The following is a 17,798-nucleotide window of genomic DNA, read 5'->3' as shown; positions in this document are numbered from 1 at the left end:
TGGGGCGCAGCTTCAGCCTGGGCGACCTCAGCCACTCGCCGCAGACGGCCCAGAGAGTGGAGAGGATCGTCAGGGAGGTGAAGAGGAGGAAGGGCCTGTCAGAGGTGCCCGAGAGGGACAAGAAGATCGCGGCGCTGATGATCGCCAAGCACCAGGAGGCCAACCTCCTGCGGGAGCAGCGGCAGGCGGCCCACCTGCAGTGGGACAGCCAGCGGCGCCTGGCGGAGCAGCGGAAGGAGCAGGAGGAGAAGGAGAAGCAGAGGGCCCTCCTGCAGGGCCAGCGGATGTGGGAGAGCCAGGTGGAGAAGCGGCGGGGGGGGCTGAGCCAGGAGCAGGAGGAGGCCGCCCTGCTGAAGCAGAGGCAGCGCCTGGTGTGTGAGGAGAGGTGGCGGGAGCAAGCAGAGAAGCAGGAGAGGCTGCGGAGGGAGAGGCTGGAGAGGGCCGTCCAGGAGGACAAGCAGAAGAAGCTCCATCAAGAGCACAACCTGAAGGCCAAGGAGGAGGGCAAGAAGGAGCACCGGCAGCGAGAGGAGCAGCTCCTGCAAGAGAAGCTGTCCACGGCCGCGCAGAAGAGGCTGAAGAAGGAGGTGCAGCTGCAGAAGGAGAAGAAACTGCTCAACCAAGCAGAGAAGCTGAAGCACGAGGCCTTGCTCAAGGAACTGGCCAAGCAAGAGGCAGAAGAGAAGGAAATGTTGAAGGCCTCCTTGGAGATGAGTTTGACCAAGGCTCAGGAGAACTATGAGCAGCTAGTGGAAAAGAGGAACCAGGAGCTGAGGGAGAAGGCCAGGCGGGAGGACATGCAGATCCAGAGAGCCAAACTGGCAGCAGAGAAGAAGGAAAGAGAACAGAAGGAGCACTTGGAGGCCCTGGCGAGAGAGACGGAGAGAAAGCTCCAGCATGCTGCCCAGGTGGCTGAAGAGGTTGTCCAAGAAAAAGCCCGCAAGGTGGTCTTGAGCCGTCTGGAGAAGGAGAAAGTGCAGAAGATGAACAAGCAAAAGGTGGAACAGTATGAGGACTTAAGGCGCAGGGAGATCCTCCTCTCTATAGAGAGGAAACTGGAGAGGAGCGAGCAGATCTTCAAGGAGAAAAAGACTGTCTTAGAAAACGCCAGGTCTGTCGCTCGGGCATCCTTCCATGTCCGGGAAAAGGTACGGGAGGAGACGAACATGCGCACCTTTGACAAGATGGCCTTGGAAGCAGAACTGCATGCCCACCTGAATAAGAAATGAAAGACCTTGTCGTGGATGAGTGGGGATACGTCACCGGTTGTCCATCATAATGCATCAGAAAGCTCCTCCGCATTAATATTTAAAAAACAACAACAACCAACCACCACCCTAGTTTCTTATTTTGGGGGAGCAGGGTACCGCACAAAAACGTGGCAGCTATTTCACATACTTTTAAAAATATGTTTTTGTTCTGGGCGTGTTTTAAGGACTGACCTCAGTCATCTTTACAGAGGGGAAGCGAGTTTTTGTGTCCTCCACCCCACAAGCACACGCATTTTCTCAGAGAGGGCTGCAGAAGAAGTCTGCTTGAAGCCTGTGAGTTACCGATTGCTCTACACCGGAGCTGACTATAGCTGCGCTCTTTTCGGTTGGAAACGCAGACAACAGAGACGCCTGACTACTGGAACCTACTGACTAAGAACCAAAACCACCCCGGCTGATTCTGGCTTGAGTGACAGGCAGCTTGGTTTAAGTTACGGGACTGCGTTTTCAAAGCCACTGCACTTCCACACTGAAGGTGAGGAGGGCTGGAGTACAGAACACCGTATGCCCCTGGGTGTCCCTCGCCCGCCGCTGGTACCGAGCAAGAGAAAGCACAGATCAAGACTTCCTAACACCACGTAAGTAGACGTTATGATCAGAGCTGGGCAGAAGCTGTTGGAAGTGCTCACAAACATGATTTCACTTGGGCTGTTTGCAACGGTTGCCCGACCCAGGTATCCTCACCTCACCTCCTCTTTTCAAAGTTTCTCTTACAAACGCCTGTACAATTTCTTTTCTTCCGGAGGAGGGGGAGAAGGAGAGAAGTTTGTGGGCAATCCACAAACTGATGGGCGCCCACACAACCCACTGGTTCATTAAGATATAAAAATGAATGAACCTGTGGAAGCTGGCCTTTGTGGCAAAGATGTTTGTAAATGGAAATCTGCAAACAGATTGCAGAGACAAATTGCCACCCTCGGGAATTCTCAAAACTTGAGGAGGCTCTCAGCAGCCTTGTCCAACTTGGCCTGCCTTGAGCAGGAGGTTGGACCAGGCGTCCTCCAGAGATGCCTGCCAACCTCATGGTTCTATGAGCTGCATACAATGAGACATTCACCCAGCTCTTACCATCGTCTACTGAGCAGGGCATCATTTACCTGTCCACTGGTGCTAACAGTTGTATTCTTACACAGGGCCCAAGAAGGAGTAGATGCACAAAATAAGGTACATTACAGATTCTCTTCCATGAGGATCATGGCCTTTTTTATAACTCTCATTCAATACCGCTTAGAAGGAACTGAGTCCTTCTGCAGTTAATGCGCTCGAAATGCGAAAAGCCTACCTGCGCCCCATGCACAGCATTCAAATAAGACAGTGTTCTGCTCCAGGTTTCCATGCTTACTCTCTGCTGGGTTGCAGTTACGGGCACACGTCCAAAACAGGCACGTTCTGCTGGTTTTTCCCGGCTCCGGGCAGCGCCAGCTCTCTGTTCCACCATCCATGACGCCGTGCTGGGTTGCTGTGGTGATGGCATCAAACCTGGAGCACGGGGGAGAAGCAGCAAGAACAGCCAGGATCTCATTTCCTTGCGGATGTTTCTAACGCAACAACACAGTAGAAAAGAAAACCAGAAGAAGGTTGACGTATGGCACAGACATGCAGTACTGCATGCATCCGTTGCTTACCAGAATTTCCCAGGAGGCGACAGCAGGTCAAAAACCTCTTTAGAAGGCTCTAAGGAAGGTGGTAACTGAACAGCAACAACAACAGTGAACCAAGCACACCCTGGTGCCCTGCAAGGCTGGAGACATTATGCAAACAGTGTTGAGAATGAAGCAAGCTGGGATTTGCTTTGATTGTGATGGAACTTGCTCTTTGTTGAATCACGGTGCAATTGGTGCTGTGGAGGGCAGGCAGCATGAAAGTAGGAATTGGGGCACCTGAGCAATGTTTGTTCCATCAGTCATTGGCTTGCTGCGGAACACCAGGCAAGTCCTCAGAGACTGGGCTTGCTCCTATTAATATAAACGAAAGCAGAGTCGGGATTACTGGGACTCGCAGGAAATGGTAACACTTGACTTGGCAAAACGGTTAAAAGACTTTGGGCAAATGATGCTAACAAAGCACAAAGTACTATTTTATTATTTATTTATTTATTTATTTGAGATTAAAGTAAAACATACCCATTGATGAAAAGCACTACTTAACACCAAAATGGGAAGGACAGCGGTGTTACTGTTTCCAGCTAGGATTCTGTCCCCTCACCCTCGTCCTCAAAACGGCAATCAGTTTGAACAGTGAAACCAACCCTGCTGTAACACCGGACAAGGTCCTTGATAAAACACAGTCGTCTTCACGCGCTGTTCATACCGCAGTGGTCCATGCGTAGCTGCAAAGACCTAGAAAAGAGATGCCCAGTGGCCCAAGTCCAACCTGCACAAACCTTTCCTTGCTCCCTGGCAGCACCGGAGTTGGGGTAAAAGCTGCCGTGACTCCACTGTAGCCAACATCTCGTCTTGTTGGTAGCCCTTGGGGCTGCAGAGAAGCCCTCACATCCATGCTGGCAGGCTTCTTGCTCCCTGTGGCATCGCACTGGGGTTGAAGTTCACTGCTTGAGCCATTTAGCAGAGACCAAATGGGGAGAGCTGGGGAACAGCGGAAAGAAGGCAAAATGTGGTGGGCAAATGAGCGGACACAGTCTCTAACTGGAACAGCCATTTTTCCCTAAATGTCTACTGCAATCTACCTGAAGGCTTTGTCCAAACCTCCCTCTGACGGGGCATTTCCAGTGTAGGCTGAGAACGCTTTACAGCCCGGGAAACACGTCCTGGCCACTGACTATAATTACACCTGGGGTCCATCTCCTGCTGCTGACTGAGTCTGACACCTTGGGCTACAGCTGAAATAATCAAAACACACCTACGTGGTGGTAACTGGATTGGCAAACTACTGTTCCTATACCGTGCAGTGTGCAGCTCAAGTTTTGAATGTGCAATCTAAGAAAAAAATATTTTTTTTCAAAAGACATTAATCTGTGTATGGGTATTTTTTCTTTTCTGTAGTGGTTCCAGTCCAAAGTCTGTGAAAGTCAATGGAGTTTATCAGTTGTTTTAAACTGCAGCATGGAAAAGTAAGTCAGCAAGCTGGGCGGAGGCATGAGAGGTATTTCTTGGGTCTGCTTATGCTTCTGTTTATTTGAGAAGGAGTTTTACTGCTGGATTTCTTTGGGAACAGAAATTAAGCCCTGGGACACATGTAAAACATACGGCCCTTTTAGATGAGGCATATTTGGTCATTTTGATACTGAGCTACAGGCCAGGGAGAACTAAAAATCAAAGCAAGCAACACTTTACCTCACAGCTCAGAAGTAGATCACGGCTTATTTAGAGCAGAGGAGCAGCTGATGACATTTGGTTAGGTTCTGCAGAAAGATAACTTAGGTTGGTTCCCTCCTGGGATTAGAAAACACATTTTAGGCTATTGCTGTATTGTAAGGTTACAAAAAAGACTTTGCTTCTAGGCCATTTGCGTGCTTGCCGCAGAATGACCACTAGACCTTGAAATACCTGCACTTTAAAAGCAATAGCAACAAAAGGACAATTACTGGGAAACTTCTGTGACTGCTAAATACCTCTTAGATCCAGCTGGCATCAAATTCCCACACTGCAGTTCCTAAACACTTGGGAGTCTTAATTCCAGGTTTCATGCTGGATCCTATAGATCTAATGGATCAACCCAAAATCTGAATCCAATGCCACTAACCATTCAAATCTTAAGCCAAACACTGACACGTGGACGCACCTCTAACCCCACTTGAAAACCACTGCGCTGCTTACTGCTGCCCATGGACTGCGACTACTGCTAGAAGTTGACCTGCTAGAAACCACTCTGCATGTTCACAGGGTTTCTGAAGTTGAGATATTGAAACATTAGGGAGAAAGCTTCCAATATCATTTAAATGTTCTAAAAAGAATTACAGGACCAAGTCCTGGGATTCATTTTCAGGTAAAAATTCGCATCATTGTACACGCATGTTTTGCATAGTGAGACAACACGATCAAGCATACGGTATCGGAAAAGTGTCTGTCACGCTGTTGGCTATGGCAGAAGATGACAAGCCATTTCAGAGGCCCCAGAACTGTGCAGCCTGGTTTCCTTGGGCAGGTGCCCTGTGATTCTCATTTCAGTGAAACCAAGGCTGCAGGGTGAGTTAATCTTGTATTAAACATCACAGAACTCAGACGTGGGGGAGAACCATTGCTAAAGAGCAGTTTCTTTTGCCTGAGCTCTGGATGAATCTTTCAGACATTTTGAGTGTTCACAGACTCTCTTGTTTATGTATGTGGATTGTCTACTTTTTAACAACATCTGGGCTAAAGCTGGAGCCCTTCAGTGCCAGTGAGAGTGCCAACAATCTCCTCTGCATGATGCCTCTTCACACGAAATTAATCACTAAAACACGATAGTTCTGTCAAGGTTGAATTTGGCAGACACATTCAAAAGCTGTTAGGAGGAGCAGCTGCACCACCACTAGTTAATATTTTACAAGCTATTTTTTAACCCAGTTTATCATAAATTCTTTCACTGCATGGGTAAGAGAGATGTGAGGATTGGCTTTCCCACCTCGGTTACCTACTGTGTTTCTCTTAGGATGCTTATGGAGCTCCAGGCTCATTCTGTGCTAAAATTTCTTCTGATACCAGGGGAATTCTGTTCACTAAACAAATGCTGAATATGCAGTGCACACTGCTCTGAGAGGGGACTTATTTTGGTGTGTGTATCTTTACTAAGCCAAGCCTGGACAGGGAGACATGGGAAACAGAATTTGCAATATAAAGTCAAACAAGCACTAGTTTTTCACAAGTTCTGCTAAGGACAGGCCAGAGCCACCTCTGCTAGCTGTCGTCAGGGGAGTGACTGCTTCAGGGAAGTGACATTTTCTGCTCCCTCTCTGACCTCAAAGCGCACCAGGCTGATCGCATCCTACCTGAGAATGGCTTCTCATCACCACCAGTTGTTACACCAAACCAGATTTGCTTTCAGCTGTGGGTGTTCTTCCTTTGGTACTGAAGACAAAAATGTAATAGTTAGAATGCCATTTTGCAAGTCTTTTTTTTTTTTTTTTTTGTCTTTTTTTTTTTTTTCTTAAAGCAGATGCGGGGAGGTACAAGGATGAGACACCAAACTTAGATGCAGCACACTATGGGTGATGACCGTGGCTCTCATCACACACAGTTCTGCTTTGCAGACCTGAGACTGTGATGTTGTTTAGTAGAACAGCCACCACATCCAGGAGATCAGAGGTGCTCTGGGAGGGATTTGCCCACTCTCACATCACACAGGCTCCCTTCAAAGCATGCAAGTTTAAGCTCGTTTAATGCTTTGCTGAGTCAAGGTCCCAGGGAATTAAGTTTGTTAGAATTGGACCTAGGTGTCATAGTTGTAAGAGGCTGTCATAGGCAGAGAAGAGGAAGCCACTGGCTTAGCCCAGTCTCTCTGGAAATGAGCCCCCTGACATTTCCTTTGCAGCACGGTGCAGGCGTGTTCTAACGTGAGCCGATGGAGCCCCAGTACAACTTCTTGTGGGAGTGCAGCCCCACAAGCCTTTGGCAAGCAAGTAGCACCCACTGTAAAGAGCCAGTCCTGAGACATGCTACAAAAAATCATAATGCTTCTGCTTCTAGGCATGAGGCAGTTCTGCCCTTCTTTTTGGTAAGATGTTTCTAGGTGTTTTGAAAGGAAAACACCAGGAAGAGAAAAAAAATGCAAAACACTTCCATACAGGATAACTGGAAACATGTTCTCCCTTTATGCAGAGCAACCAGCACTCTGGGGAAGGCCAGTGTTCAGAGCCTTTGTAATGGGCTATGCTCCACGTCCTGTATGCCTCTCAATGCTAGCGCATTAAAAAATTCAGTTCTAGGTCTGGCTTCTTTGTCCTTAGCCCATTCTTTGAGCAGGGCTGTAAAACACGACCTTGTTATTGTAAGATTCTAGTCTAAAAGGACCCAAACAGTTCTCTGGCAAGTGTGTGCTCATCTCCTACATCCCTGCCATTTAGCAAGAAATCCCCTGCATTACAAAACCACTCTGGCGGTAAGAAATATCCTGTATTACAAAATCAAACTGCCAGGGCTATTTTGTTCTTACGTGCTTTACACAGCTCCCCACATCCAATCTCAGGACGGGCTGTGAGGTTATCGCCCCCAGCCTAAATACAAGAAAACTGAAGCAAAAAGAACTGATGTGACTTGCCCCGGGCCATGCTGGCACTCCGTGATCTAGCTAGAGCTCTCACTCACGTCCTCCCTGTTCCCCAAGCAGTCCTCTAATTAACTGCTCCTGGTTGCACGGGAAGGACGTCCCCGTGCCCCTGCTGTGGCAGCTCCTCTGGTTCCTGCTCTGCAGCCGGTACTTTATGGAGAATGAAGGTTTTAAGGTGCCAGCCTCCACTTCAGGGCACTGCCCCCAAACCTTGAAGCACTTGAAGGGGCCCTAAAATTTCTCTTTAGGCTTTCAAATGGAGGGCCTGAAGGTGAGTGGCACAGATGAGGCTCTACTGGGAGCCCAGGACAGAGGCAGGGCAGGAGGAAGGTGCAGTAGCAGAAATAGGCAGGAGCTACAAATGGAAAAGTTAAATGAAAGAGCAGGCATGGACTGAGAATCCTTATACCATCCTGGCTGGCCAGAATCACTTATATCTATATAATGGATATAAAATATATACATAGCATATGTAGTTGTATATGTACTGTTTATATGTAGCATATAAATAGTATATATGTTATATATGAATAGCACACAGTAACACTTTCTTCCAGCACATTAAAGTTACAGGGCCCAGTTCATCCATTAGTTACCTCCCTAGAGCCAGCAGAGTTACTCCTGGAATGAATACAGCCCAGACATATTAACCTTTTCATTATTTATGTAAATCACAATGCCTTGGGATTGGTTACGCTCCCAAGAGCCTGGTGGAAATTTCCCCCTGCCTGCACTGTACCCGGGCAATGGGATGGGAGGGTCACACATCAGCTGGTATTTTTAGGCACGGCGACGAGTTTGTCAATACCCCGTGCCGCACGCTGTGTTCCCGGGTGTTTGCAAAGCAATGTCTGCTTAAACAGCACAGCGCAGCCGAGGGGAAGAGCAGCTGGCACAGAGGCACCTTGTCAGACAGCAAGCTAAACAGCGGGGAGTAAGAGATTTGGCTCCGTGTCTGTCGGATGCTGTCGGGAATGTTTTGGTTTGTAAGAGGGTGATGGGATAGTTTCTTCTCATTTTTAATCACCTCCAAAGCAAGCTGTGCTATTTTTGACAATTATTTAAAGATTTATAAGAAATGGGAAAATAAATGAGGAAGGGAGCTCAAAACACAGATGTGTAGGTAAGGCAGAAAGAGGTTTTCCTTTCCCTCCTGAAGAAAGCCCCGAGCATTATGCCAGCAGTTGAGAGTTTTGTTAAGTGCCAAGTTGCATGCATTTTGTTAGCCCCTAGGAGGGGGCCCACTCTGTTCACAAGCTTTGCTCCCTGTGCACCTGTCTCCTGTCCACACTGAACGAAACAGCCTTCACATTTACCTCCAGTGACAGCTATTTCCTCAGACTTCAAGGAAAAAGTGAGACCAAAGAAACACAAGGGGAGATCCATGAACAGAAGGGCAGTATTTTCACTCTAGAGGGACCACTACACAGCCGTCCTGGGTGGACTCAGCCCACGGCTGACCTGAAGCCCAACGGAGGAGTGGCACTTTGCTCTCATCAAGGGGGGGTGGTGTTCTGTAGCCCTCACCCAGACACTGTCTAAGAGCCTCTGCACCATTTTCTGCTCCCACCAGATTGAAGTTGTCCTTATGTCCTAGCCAGTTTGGCCCTGAGGATCCTGCTCCCATTGCCTACACCCGCAGCTTGGTGCCAGGGAGCTGGCCAGAGGGTGCAGCCAAGTCTCTACTTGTCTGCAGAGGCTTCAAGCCAACTAATTTGCCCTGCTCTTCCTTAAACTGAGGCATGCCCGTGCACGAGCAACTACAGGAACTGTCTGAATCCAAGCCTTGCACCTTTGGGTGGTGTAGATTGAAAACCTGCAGAAGCACTAGGAAGTTGTGGTGTAGCAAAGGGATGCTACTGTTTGATTTTTAAATGGCAGCACCACCGCTAATTTGCTTCCCTTTGCATTGCTTTCCCAAACAGTGTAACGTGAATGGGGCAAGCACCGGCAGCACCAGAAGTGATGAGGTGTTTGCCCTCTGTGCTTAGGCCAGTGCTTGGAATGGGAAGCGGTGCCCTTTCTTGCGTGAGAGGGAAACTTTCCTTTCTGCAGTCATCACCACCTGTGCTTTGGGGTGGGGTTGGCAGCCTGTCTAAGATACGACCACCCTACCACCACTGCATGAGGTGTGGATACAACCAAGTCAGCAATAAAACGACTTGCTCAGTCACCACTAGCAGTTTAATAGTGCAACGCTTAGTATGGGCTAACTAGTCCAGTATTCTCACGAGCTTTTCAACCCATGCTGAGCTCTACCAGTAAATTCATAATTTGCTTATACAGGCCTGCATGACCTGTCATGACAGCAATTTTAGACATATCTCAACAGCTCTGAGTCATGACATATTGCTTTTCCTGCTAGTAGTTTCACCTACTGCCACGCAGAAGGAAGTAAAGCCAGGGAGGATGGGTTCAGTAAACAGGAGCTGACCTGCCTGCTCTCAGAAAGTGCTAGGCAGGTAGGCAGGCCGAGGGATCCTTCAGGGCTTCATGCAACGCTAGTTAGAGCACCTGACATCCTTGGTTTGCTGTGGATACACTCCATATCACTTTGCGTGGTAGCTGTCACTCCAACTCACATCTCTTGGGTGCTGCAAGTCCTAATATTTTCCAGGCAGAAGGCATTCTGTCTTGTAACAGACGCTTTCTGTGATTCCTACAACATTTTAAAGAACCTGCACATACCTCTTTTGCACAGTCAGGTATTTCAATGCATTTTATTTATGGTTCCACCAAAAAATTGTGGAAGTAGAGATTCCTGAAGGCAGCGATGTTCACACCCAGAGCTACCATCCTCTCTAAATATTTCTGATCTGACTATGCTGTGCTACTCTATAGATTTCTTGCAGCTCCTGCAGTCTCTGGGAACACGCAGATCCCTCTCTGCAAAGACACTGTACTATAATGCAGATGCCACGTGATTCACTCACAGCCTACGACTCCCCAGATGCACAGAAAATTTACTGCAAGCTACCAGGGGAATTTCTGCAGAGTCTCCTGGAATCTGCAGGGGCCCTTTCTGTCCGCCCTGATGCCAGCGCTGTATAAACTCGCATGCTGCACGGTACCTGCTGACCTAGCAATGCTGTCTGAGTCCTCTCCATGACAACACCCTGCAATGTCCTCAGGTACAGCGAGGCGTCCTGCAAGCAGGCAGCACTGGCCAGGGAGTCAAGGTATCAGATGTATAGAGTATCACTGTAGCTTAAGTCTTTTCAATAGGGAAGTCAGAGGTGCAAATGCAAAGGGACAAAATGTCTCTGCGGTGGAAAGGTAAGAATTGCTGAACATGAGAAAGAAATGGCAAAATGGGAGATTTAAAGAACCTTCAGATCATAGGAGACACGGTTTATAGGTCTCAGACAAGAGATGTGTATGGCCAAACAGTTCCTTTCACACAACATTTTGGATACCCTGGGGGAACAAAGAATGGTAGAAGGTACTTAGGACCACAGGTAAGAAAGGTGTTTCCAACAAGGGTTGGGGATGACTGTAAAGCTGAGTGGAAAAACGTAGAAAGGCTGTTCTAGATATGTCCAGCAATGATGGCTCTCACACCAGTACAGCAAAGAAACACGTCCTGAATGCATGGTGGGAGTAAGGAGGGAAAAGAGAAGCCAGCTCCACGGAGCTGGCTGGGATAAGCACATGGAGGACTAAAAGGAGTGGACTGGGACCCTACAGGAAAGTCATGATGGATTTTCTATTTTTATTATTGAAGGTCTCTCCCTTGCAGTAGCAGGGAAATGCCTTTTGGAGCACCCCAGCCTGGTGGCTTCCTCCACCCCAGGCTTGCACAGGTGCTGCTCTGGTGGGCTGGCACCCCATGACATTAGGAGGGAGCCTGAGCTAACCCACCACCCTTTGGGCTCTGGGGCAGCAGCCAAGGGTGCCCAGGGGACTCCTGCAAAGCAGCGAGTGAAGAGGAGCATCTCTCTTAGTGTTTGAATGTGAGCTGGCACTAGAAGGATTTTACTGTGTGTCAATGCTAGGAACAGGAGGATGAACTGCAGGAGAGCTTTCTAGCTCAGGAGCACAGGATGAGGAAGCACATTTCTGCTGAAGCTTGTTTTAATTCTGATTTTTTTTTTTTTCAAATTTAATGTCAAACTGCCAGGGATTGGTAGAGACCCACAAGATGCCTGTAGCCCAGTTCTCATTAGGAGAGTGGAGAACTGGCTGGCAGTTTCACACAAAGGCCAGATCCATGCATGGCTTTATTTGTAAGCAACCATTTCGATTCAGTCACCAGACCGCGGGGCTGGGTTCGTGCCCAGTAAGGTCAATTGCCCAAAGGCAAGCACATGGTTGACAACTAGCACATTCCTGTGCTGGAGTAGAGGTGACACCATAGCCAAAGGGAACTTGAGGCTGGGGTTGTTTCCAAGGAGAGCAGGGACCTTCTGAAAGGTAAAAGCCAGATTAAAGGGGAATCATAATCCTCAAATATGCAGTGACAGCATGGGAAGAGAGGATTGCTCAAAAAACGTGTGTCCCTCAAGAAAGTGTCTCGCTGCTGGCAGGCTGGATGTGAGCTCATGTCCCCATCTCCTCCTTCCCTGGCAAGGGCAAGAAGCAGACTCTCAGCAGAAAGCGGGGGGACAGACAGCTGGCTGGGAGGATGAAACCTAGGTCAGTCCTTGTCAGTCAAAGCTCTCACTCCGATTTCACTTGCAGGCAGGACCCTAAATATCACCAGGGGGACTGGGCTTCAACCCTTGATGACTTGTACAACCCTGAAACCTGGTCATGCATCCATACTCTGATGCATTTGCTGCACTTGCTTGGACATTAAGGCAGACTTATGGGGCTTTCCAGCATGCCAGACGGATGCTTCACAGCCATATCCCAGCAACAACTTTGAAGCAGCAAAAAAGGCTGTATCTCATCCTTCCCCAGCTCGAGTCAGCAGGATTAATTGGTTATTCAGGAGTCCCTTCCCCCATCGACAGAGTGGAGACAAAATAATTATAAAACTTTTTTTTTTTTTTTTTTTATTGCCAGTTAGAAACCAGGTACAACACTCCTTCCCCAGCTCGAGTCAGCAGGATTAATTGGTTATTCAGGAGTCCCTTCCCCCATCGACAGAGTGGAGACAAAATAATTATAAAACTTTTTTTTTTTTTTTTTATATGCCAGCTAGCAGACAGGATCAACACACAAAGGGACTCCCTGATTTCTGACACACCTAAGCCCTCAGACAGCTGTGGTTTTTTGCACCATATGGCTCTATCACTCAATAAAATAGTGCCCTAGATATGCTGGTTGTTTTCCAGTCTGCCAACAAATTAACTTAGGAGGATGGGCATATACAGCCACAGTTTCTGCGCAGTTGCCACCGTTTCTGAGGTCTCCAGACCTATTGCAAGCTGCTGTATTTTTGCAGCCCCTCCTGCCAACCCCCTCCCTTCGACCAGCTACCAAAGGGATTAAACATGGTGTGTTATCTACTGCAGTGGCTTAATCACTAAGCAAAGCACTCATCCCCTGACCGCAAGGTCAAAGAATTATCTTCCTGACAGATAACACAGCCAAGGCTTGGAACGAAACGAGGAGCTGAACTGTGATTGCAAGCCCACAGGCCATGGCTTTAGTGCTGTTTCTGGGAGAGTAATGCCACTAAGATGCTACAAAAGCACAGTGTGACTTTTCCCACCTGCCCTGAGATGCCTCTTGGTGGCAGGGGAAGATAAGCACAGGAAAAATGGCATTCAGCTTTGTGCAGACGTGTCCCCCTCCCGTAAACACCTCCGTACGCCAAGCCTGTCCCTCTGAGAGCAAAAGGTTTTAATGGTTGGATATATTTGGCACCGTGTACTAAAGAGAGAACATTACGCAGGAAGAGCTTTTAATAGACTGTGAAGAACTAACCAAGCACTAAGTCTGTGTCAGAGAAGAAGTGACCTCGGGGGAGACACATATATCTAGAAATACCGTTTCAGAGGGCATAGGCCTTACACATTATTTTCAGCAGAAGATGGGAAGTCCCGTTCCCATGTAAGCCAGCCTGTCAGGGCAGTGCTCAGGGCGCACAGGGGCAACCCCACTAGGCTGCGAGAGGGCAACTGAAGGCAACAGTGATAAAGCTCTTCATTCAAGATTTAAATATAAAGAATCTAGACCTGCTGCCACCAGGAAAGAGCAAGGAGAACTCCTGACACAGAGAGCTATGAAACCAGGTTCTTACTAGGGACTAACACCAGCCCCCGCAGCTTTGCTGTGAGCATCTTGGGACCTTCTGTGCACATCCAGGCAGGATGAGCCATGCCCAAGATCGGCCCCATTTCATATATGGGGAAGGCGTAAACTGAGATTACAGAAACAGGCAGAGAAGATGAGGCTCTCTACCCAAAGCTGGGTCCTACAAATAGGTCCCAGCTCCCCAAATGACTCCTTCGAGGTCATGCATATGAGGGTAACTGCAGAGGAGGAACCCCCATCTCCCGGCTTTAACCAAGAGCCCAGGCCCCTAAGACTCTTGGTTGAAATTACACACGTGCTAAATCTTCCTCCTTGCACCTTTTAAAAGCAGCTAAGCAATCAAGGGGCATTCTCCCACCTCCCTCAGTATGTCCTGCCTTGAGCTGTCCAGCTGCTCCCTAGAGTCCACGTTATTATCATTTGTCTGTGACATACCGTCAACCCTGCAAAGTCTGTGCGCCTTACCTGTGAACAGCAAGGGCCACTCTGCAGCCAGAGCCACTGCTCTCCTCTGTCTTCCCACCAAGAGATGCTTCCCGCAGCACCAGCACCTCAAGGCACAGGATTAGCCCAGAGCCTGCTTGGCAAATGCCACTGTTGTTCAGCTATAAATCAAAATAAAAACGTCTTCATTACTTTCAGCTCTGAAAGACGAAGGGTCGGATCACCTTTGAGATCTCTGTCTCTCTATTAAGCTTGGTGGGCAGATGAGATCTCTGTCTCTCCATTAAGCTTGGTGGACAGAAGTCAGGACTGTGAGGAAGTGGGAGAGACAGTGCAACTGCCGACACTTCGTTTTCTTAGGAAAGCAAGCTAGTTGGGCAGGTTGGTAAGCTGAAGCTTTTTGAGCTTAACGCATTGCATCCAAAGAGCACGTGCCTCCTGAAGAGGAGCCCACTGAGGTTACCTGCTGGGGTTCATCCTCCTGGGGCAGGGCACAGACATCAGTGCCCTTGCCACATACACACCTCCAACCACACAGCAGAGACACAGAGAGATTTAAACAAACTACAGGCAGGACTAGCAGGTGGAATAAGGAACCTGCTTGCCCTGCAAGGGGCCTGGATGAGCTAGCTGCAAATAAAGGTCCTTCTTCCCATCTCTTATCTCAGGTGAAGATGACAAAACCCCATAGTGCTCCATGTGGAAAATGGAGCGCTAATAAAGTTTTGGATTTTCCATTCATCTGCTGCTCCTTGGCTCCCCTCCCTTTCCCACCTGGACTTCTCTGCAGCTTTGGTGAAATCCGACATCATATATATTCCTACATCATTCATTCTTAATTAGCAAAAAAAGATGCCTCTCTCCATGAAGTGTCTCTCAAGAGCACAGGCAGGGGACACTTGGGTTTTGGGAGCTGTCTGGCTTCAGGCTGCCAGGGGCCCTGTCTCCTCAGCATCCCTCCCACAGCCGCTGTCCCTGCAGCCCCAGGATCTGCAGCCCCCACAACCCAAGCCTCAAAGTCACCTTGGGCATAGCAGAAAGCTGGATGACCCCTTCACAAAATCATGTCTCAGTTCTAGAGCACAGATGTGCAAGGGACCCTTTTAACCACATGGAAATCAAGCACTGCTCTACCTGTCTTTGTGTGTGTTTCTCCACAGGGATGCTGCTGCAGGCTGTGGCTGGGTATGCACCCCAGAACTTGTTCTGGCCAAGTTACAAGCTGCTCCTCAGGAAGGGCAATGGCTACACAAGTTCACCAGGTCAGCTGGGGGATGGCCTGAGCTTCCTTCCCCTTCCACAAAGCTCCAGCCTAGCACCTCTGCTTGGACTGGTTTTCCCATTTCATTGAGCTTCTCCCTCTTTCCTACAATTAGGCTTTAGTCATGACTTCTCTACATCTCCACCTTGCTTCAGCTGACAGGATGGCCACCAAGAACAGGATCATCTCATCCAGTGGATTCACCAGCCCCCAGCCTCCAAAGGCTACAGCAGCTAGCCTGGGTAACAACACATCTTCCCCCCGCCCCCGCCAAAATGGTTTGTATATGCTTAGATACAGACAGCCCTTGGCAAATGTACGTAATTCAACACAAGCCCTCCAGCAGTGAGTGTGAGGAGCCTGGGCCAGTCACTGCTTTCCTTCTTTTCACTATTAGTGGGAAAAATCAGTTTTCCATGAAAAATGGTGTGGCCAGAAGATCCTTCCTGCTGTGCTCTGCGAGACTGGCTCCCTTACCAAGCACCTGGGTTCCTCTCCTTCCCCTTGCTCTGGTGCTGCCAGCCGGGTTTGTGGGGTTTTGCCTGGGGGGACCCCTGCCTTCCAGCTCTCTGCGCACAGCCAAGCCGCGGGGGCCTGCCCCCCCCCGCACACCCCAGCCAGCTGCTGCTCCCAAACACCTCCCGGGGGGTCCGTGCTGGGGCACGTTTAGGTGTGTGTTGGTCCAGGCAGCATCAATGCAGGTGGAGAAATCCCCAGCAAGTGCCAGAGACAGCATGCAGCAGATCTTGGTCCTGAGCCTTGCTTGCCATAGATTAGAATAACATTAAAATTCACCCAGTGGTAAGTAGGTGAAACGTATTTGTCTGTGGCAGACAGGAGAGGAGATTAGAGACTGTAGTGGTCTTTCCTAACCTTAAGCTTTTCAATAAATCTCTGAAGATTAAGGAGAGAGGAGATTCCATAAAATAAAACCTGATTTGTCTTCGGCACAGCTGTCCATCCAAAGACGAGTACCCACATCCTGCTTCTGTATAATTCACATTTCTCCACACACAGCCTCCAGAAAGGGAGCTGAATTCATGACCTTACTACCATAAGTAGCATCCATAATGTGGCAGGCTGTGGTATGGAGGCTGTAGGGATGGCAAATAACGACCCATTTCCCCTTCAAAAGGCGGCAGGATTCTTTTCATGTTACCCTGGGAACTCACAGCCTACCACAACAAACATCACCTGGAGAGGCAGAGAAAAACCAGAATATAATCCTGTCTGTCCTGCTGTCTCCTGACCTTATACAGCACGTCCTCCTTCCTCCATAATTGATGTCTCCTGCTGCAGAAGGCTTCTGCTTCTCTGGCTATCCCATTACAGCAGCCATAAGTGCAAGCCAATTATTCTGCAAAACAATTCAAATGTATTCAGCACCTTAAATCAGGAAATCTTTATAACACCACGTCTTCCCTGCTGCACTGCTGCTACAGAAACTCAGCAGCTCCCTCCCTTCGTCTTCCCCACAACCCCCCCACTGTCTGGGACATGCACCCCGCCTCCTCCAAGGGGAAACCATTACTTGTTTTCTTCCCTGTGACATCCAGAGATACTTAAAACATCCCCGATGCATGTAAGCATGATGTGTTCCCAGGGCTCTTAGGATATGGCTGTATTTTGTTAAATCATGCAGATAGGAAAATGTTGAGGAAATTTCTGGCACGCCAGCTGCCTGACCTGGCTTATTTACACGGTGCTAGCGCTAGGAAACGTGCTAATTTTATAGCTCTCATGATCTGAGACTACAGCAGCAAGGAAAAGGTCACATCAGGCTTCCTATATGCTAACTTCAAAACCTGCGTTAGCCCCTCAGCCCCGGCCTTGGGACAGGCTGCTTGCCCCCTTCACCACCACCACTCCACCCATGGGAGCTGCTGTGCCAGCAGGGAGCTGCCACCACCCACCCTTGTCCAGGGAGCTGGAAAGATGCTCAGCTGCATGTCTCGAGCAGGTCACTGAAAGGCTCACAAAAACCAAGGCCATGGTTGACCTGGCTGCTGCAAGATGGAGGAGCAGTCATGTCCCTACATGCAGGATTAACAGGCTGCTGTCCTGGCCAGGGCTGTTGGCCCATGGGCTGCTTTCTCTGTGGGTCTGGCAGTGGCAGCTAAAGTAGAGAGACAGCCTGCAGGGTGACCTGCAGTTACAAAGCACATCACATTTCACCCAAAGGTAAGACTTCCCGGTCTGCTCTCTGCCCATGAGGAAGAAAATCGGAGGAAAAATCAGAAATTATTTTTGGGCACTTTATTTTCAGGCAAAACAAGAAAAATAAAAAAAGACCTCATTATGAAATATTTCTTTTGCTAGATGACATATATTTGAGATACGCATTTAACACGCACCATCTCTTTATATATCTGTGTGTGTATGTATATATGCATGCGTGTACACATATGCATGCA

At 48.7% G+C, this 17,798-nt stretch overlaps 1 protein-coding gene across 1 annotated transcript; it reads left to right on the top strand.

Annotated features, from left to right (window-relative positions):
* Positions 1–2: 2 nt before the first annotated feature.
* CCDC177 (coiled-coil domain containing 177) lies at positions 3–1,229 on the top strand (the record flags this gene model as incomplete). Its single annotated transcript, XM_009634149.1, has 1 exon — positions 3–1,229. A coding segment is annotated over one exon (1,227 nt), but the record flags the coding sequence as incomplete, so codon positions are not given.
* Positions 1,230–17,798: the final 16,569 nt, after the last annotated feature.

The sequence above is a fragment of the Egretta garzetta genome, unplaced genomic scaffold (assembly GCF_000687185.1).
Source record: "Egretta garzetta isolate BGI_Z169 unplaced genomic scaffold, ASM68718v1 scaffold2, whole genome shotgun sequence".
Lineage (NCBI taxonomy): Eukaryota > Metazoa > Chordata > Aves > Pelecaniformes > Ardeidae > Egretta > Egretta garzetta.
The sequence above is the reverse complement of the archived record's forward strand: the minus strand, read 5'-3'. Positions and strand labels throughout refer to the sequence as shown.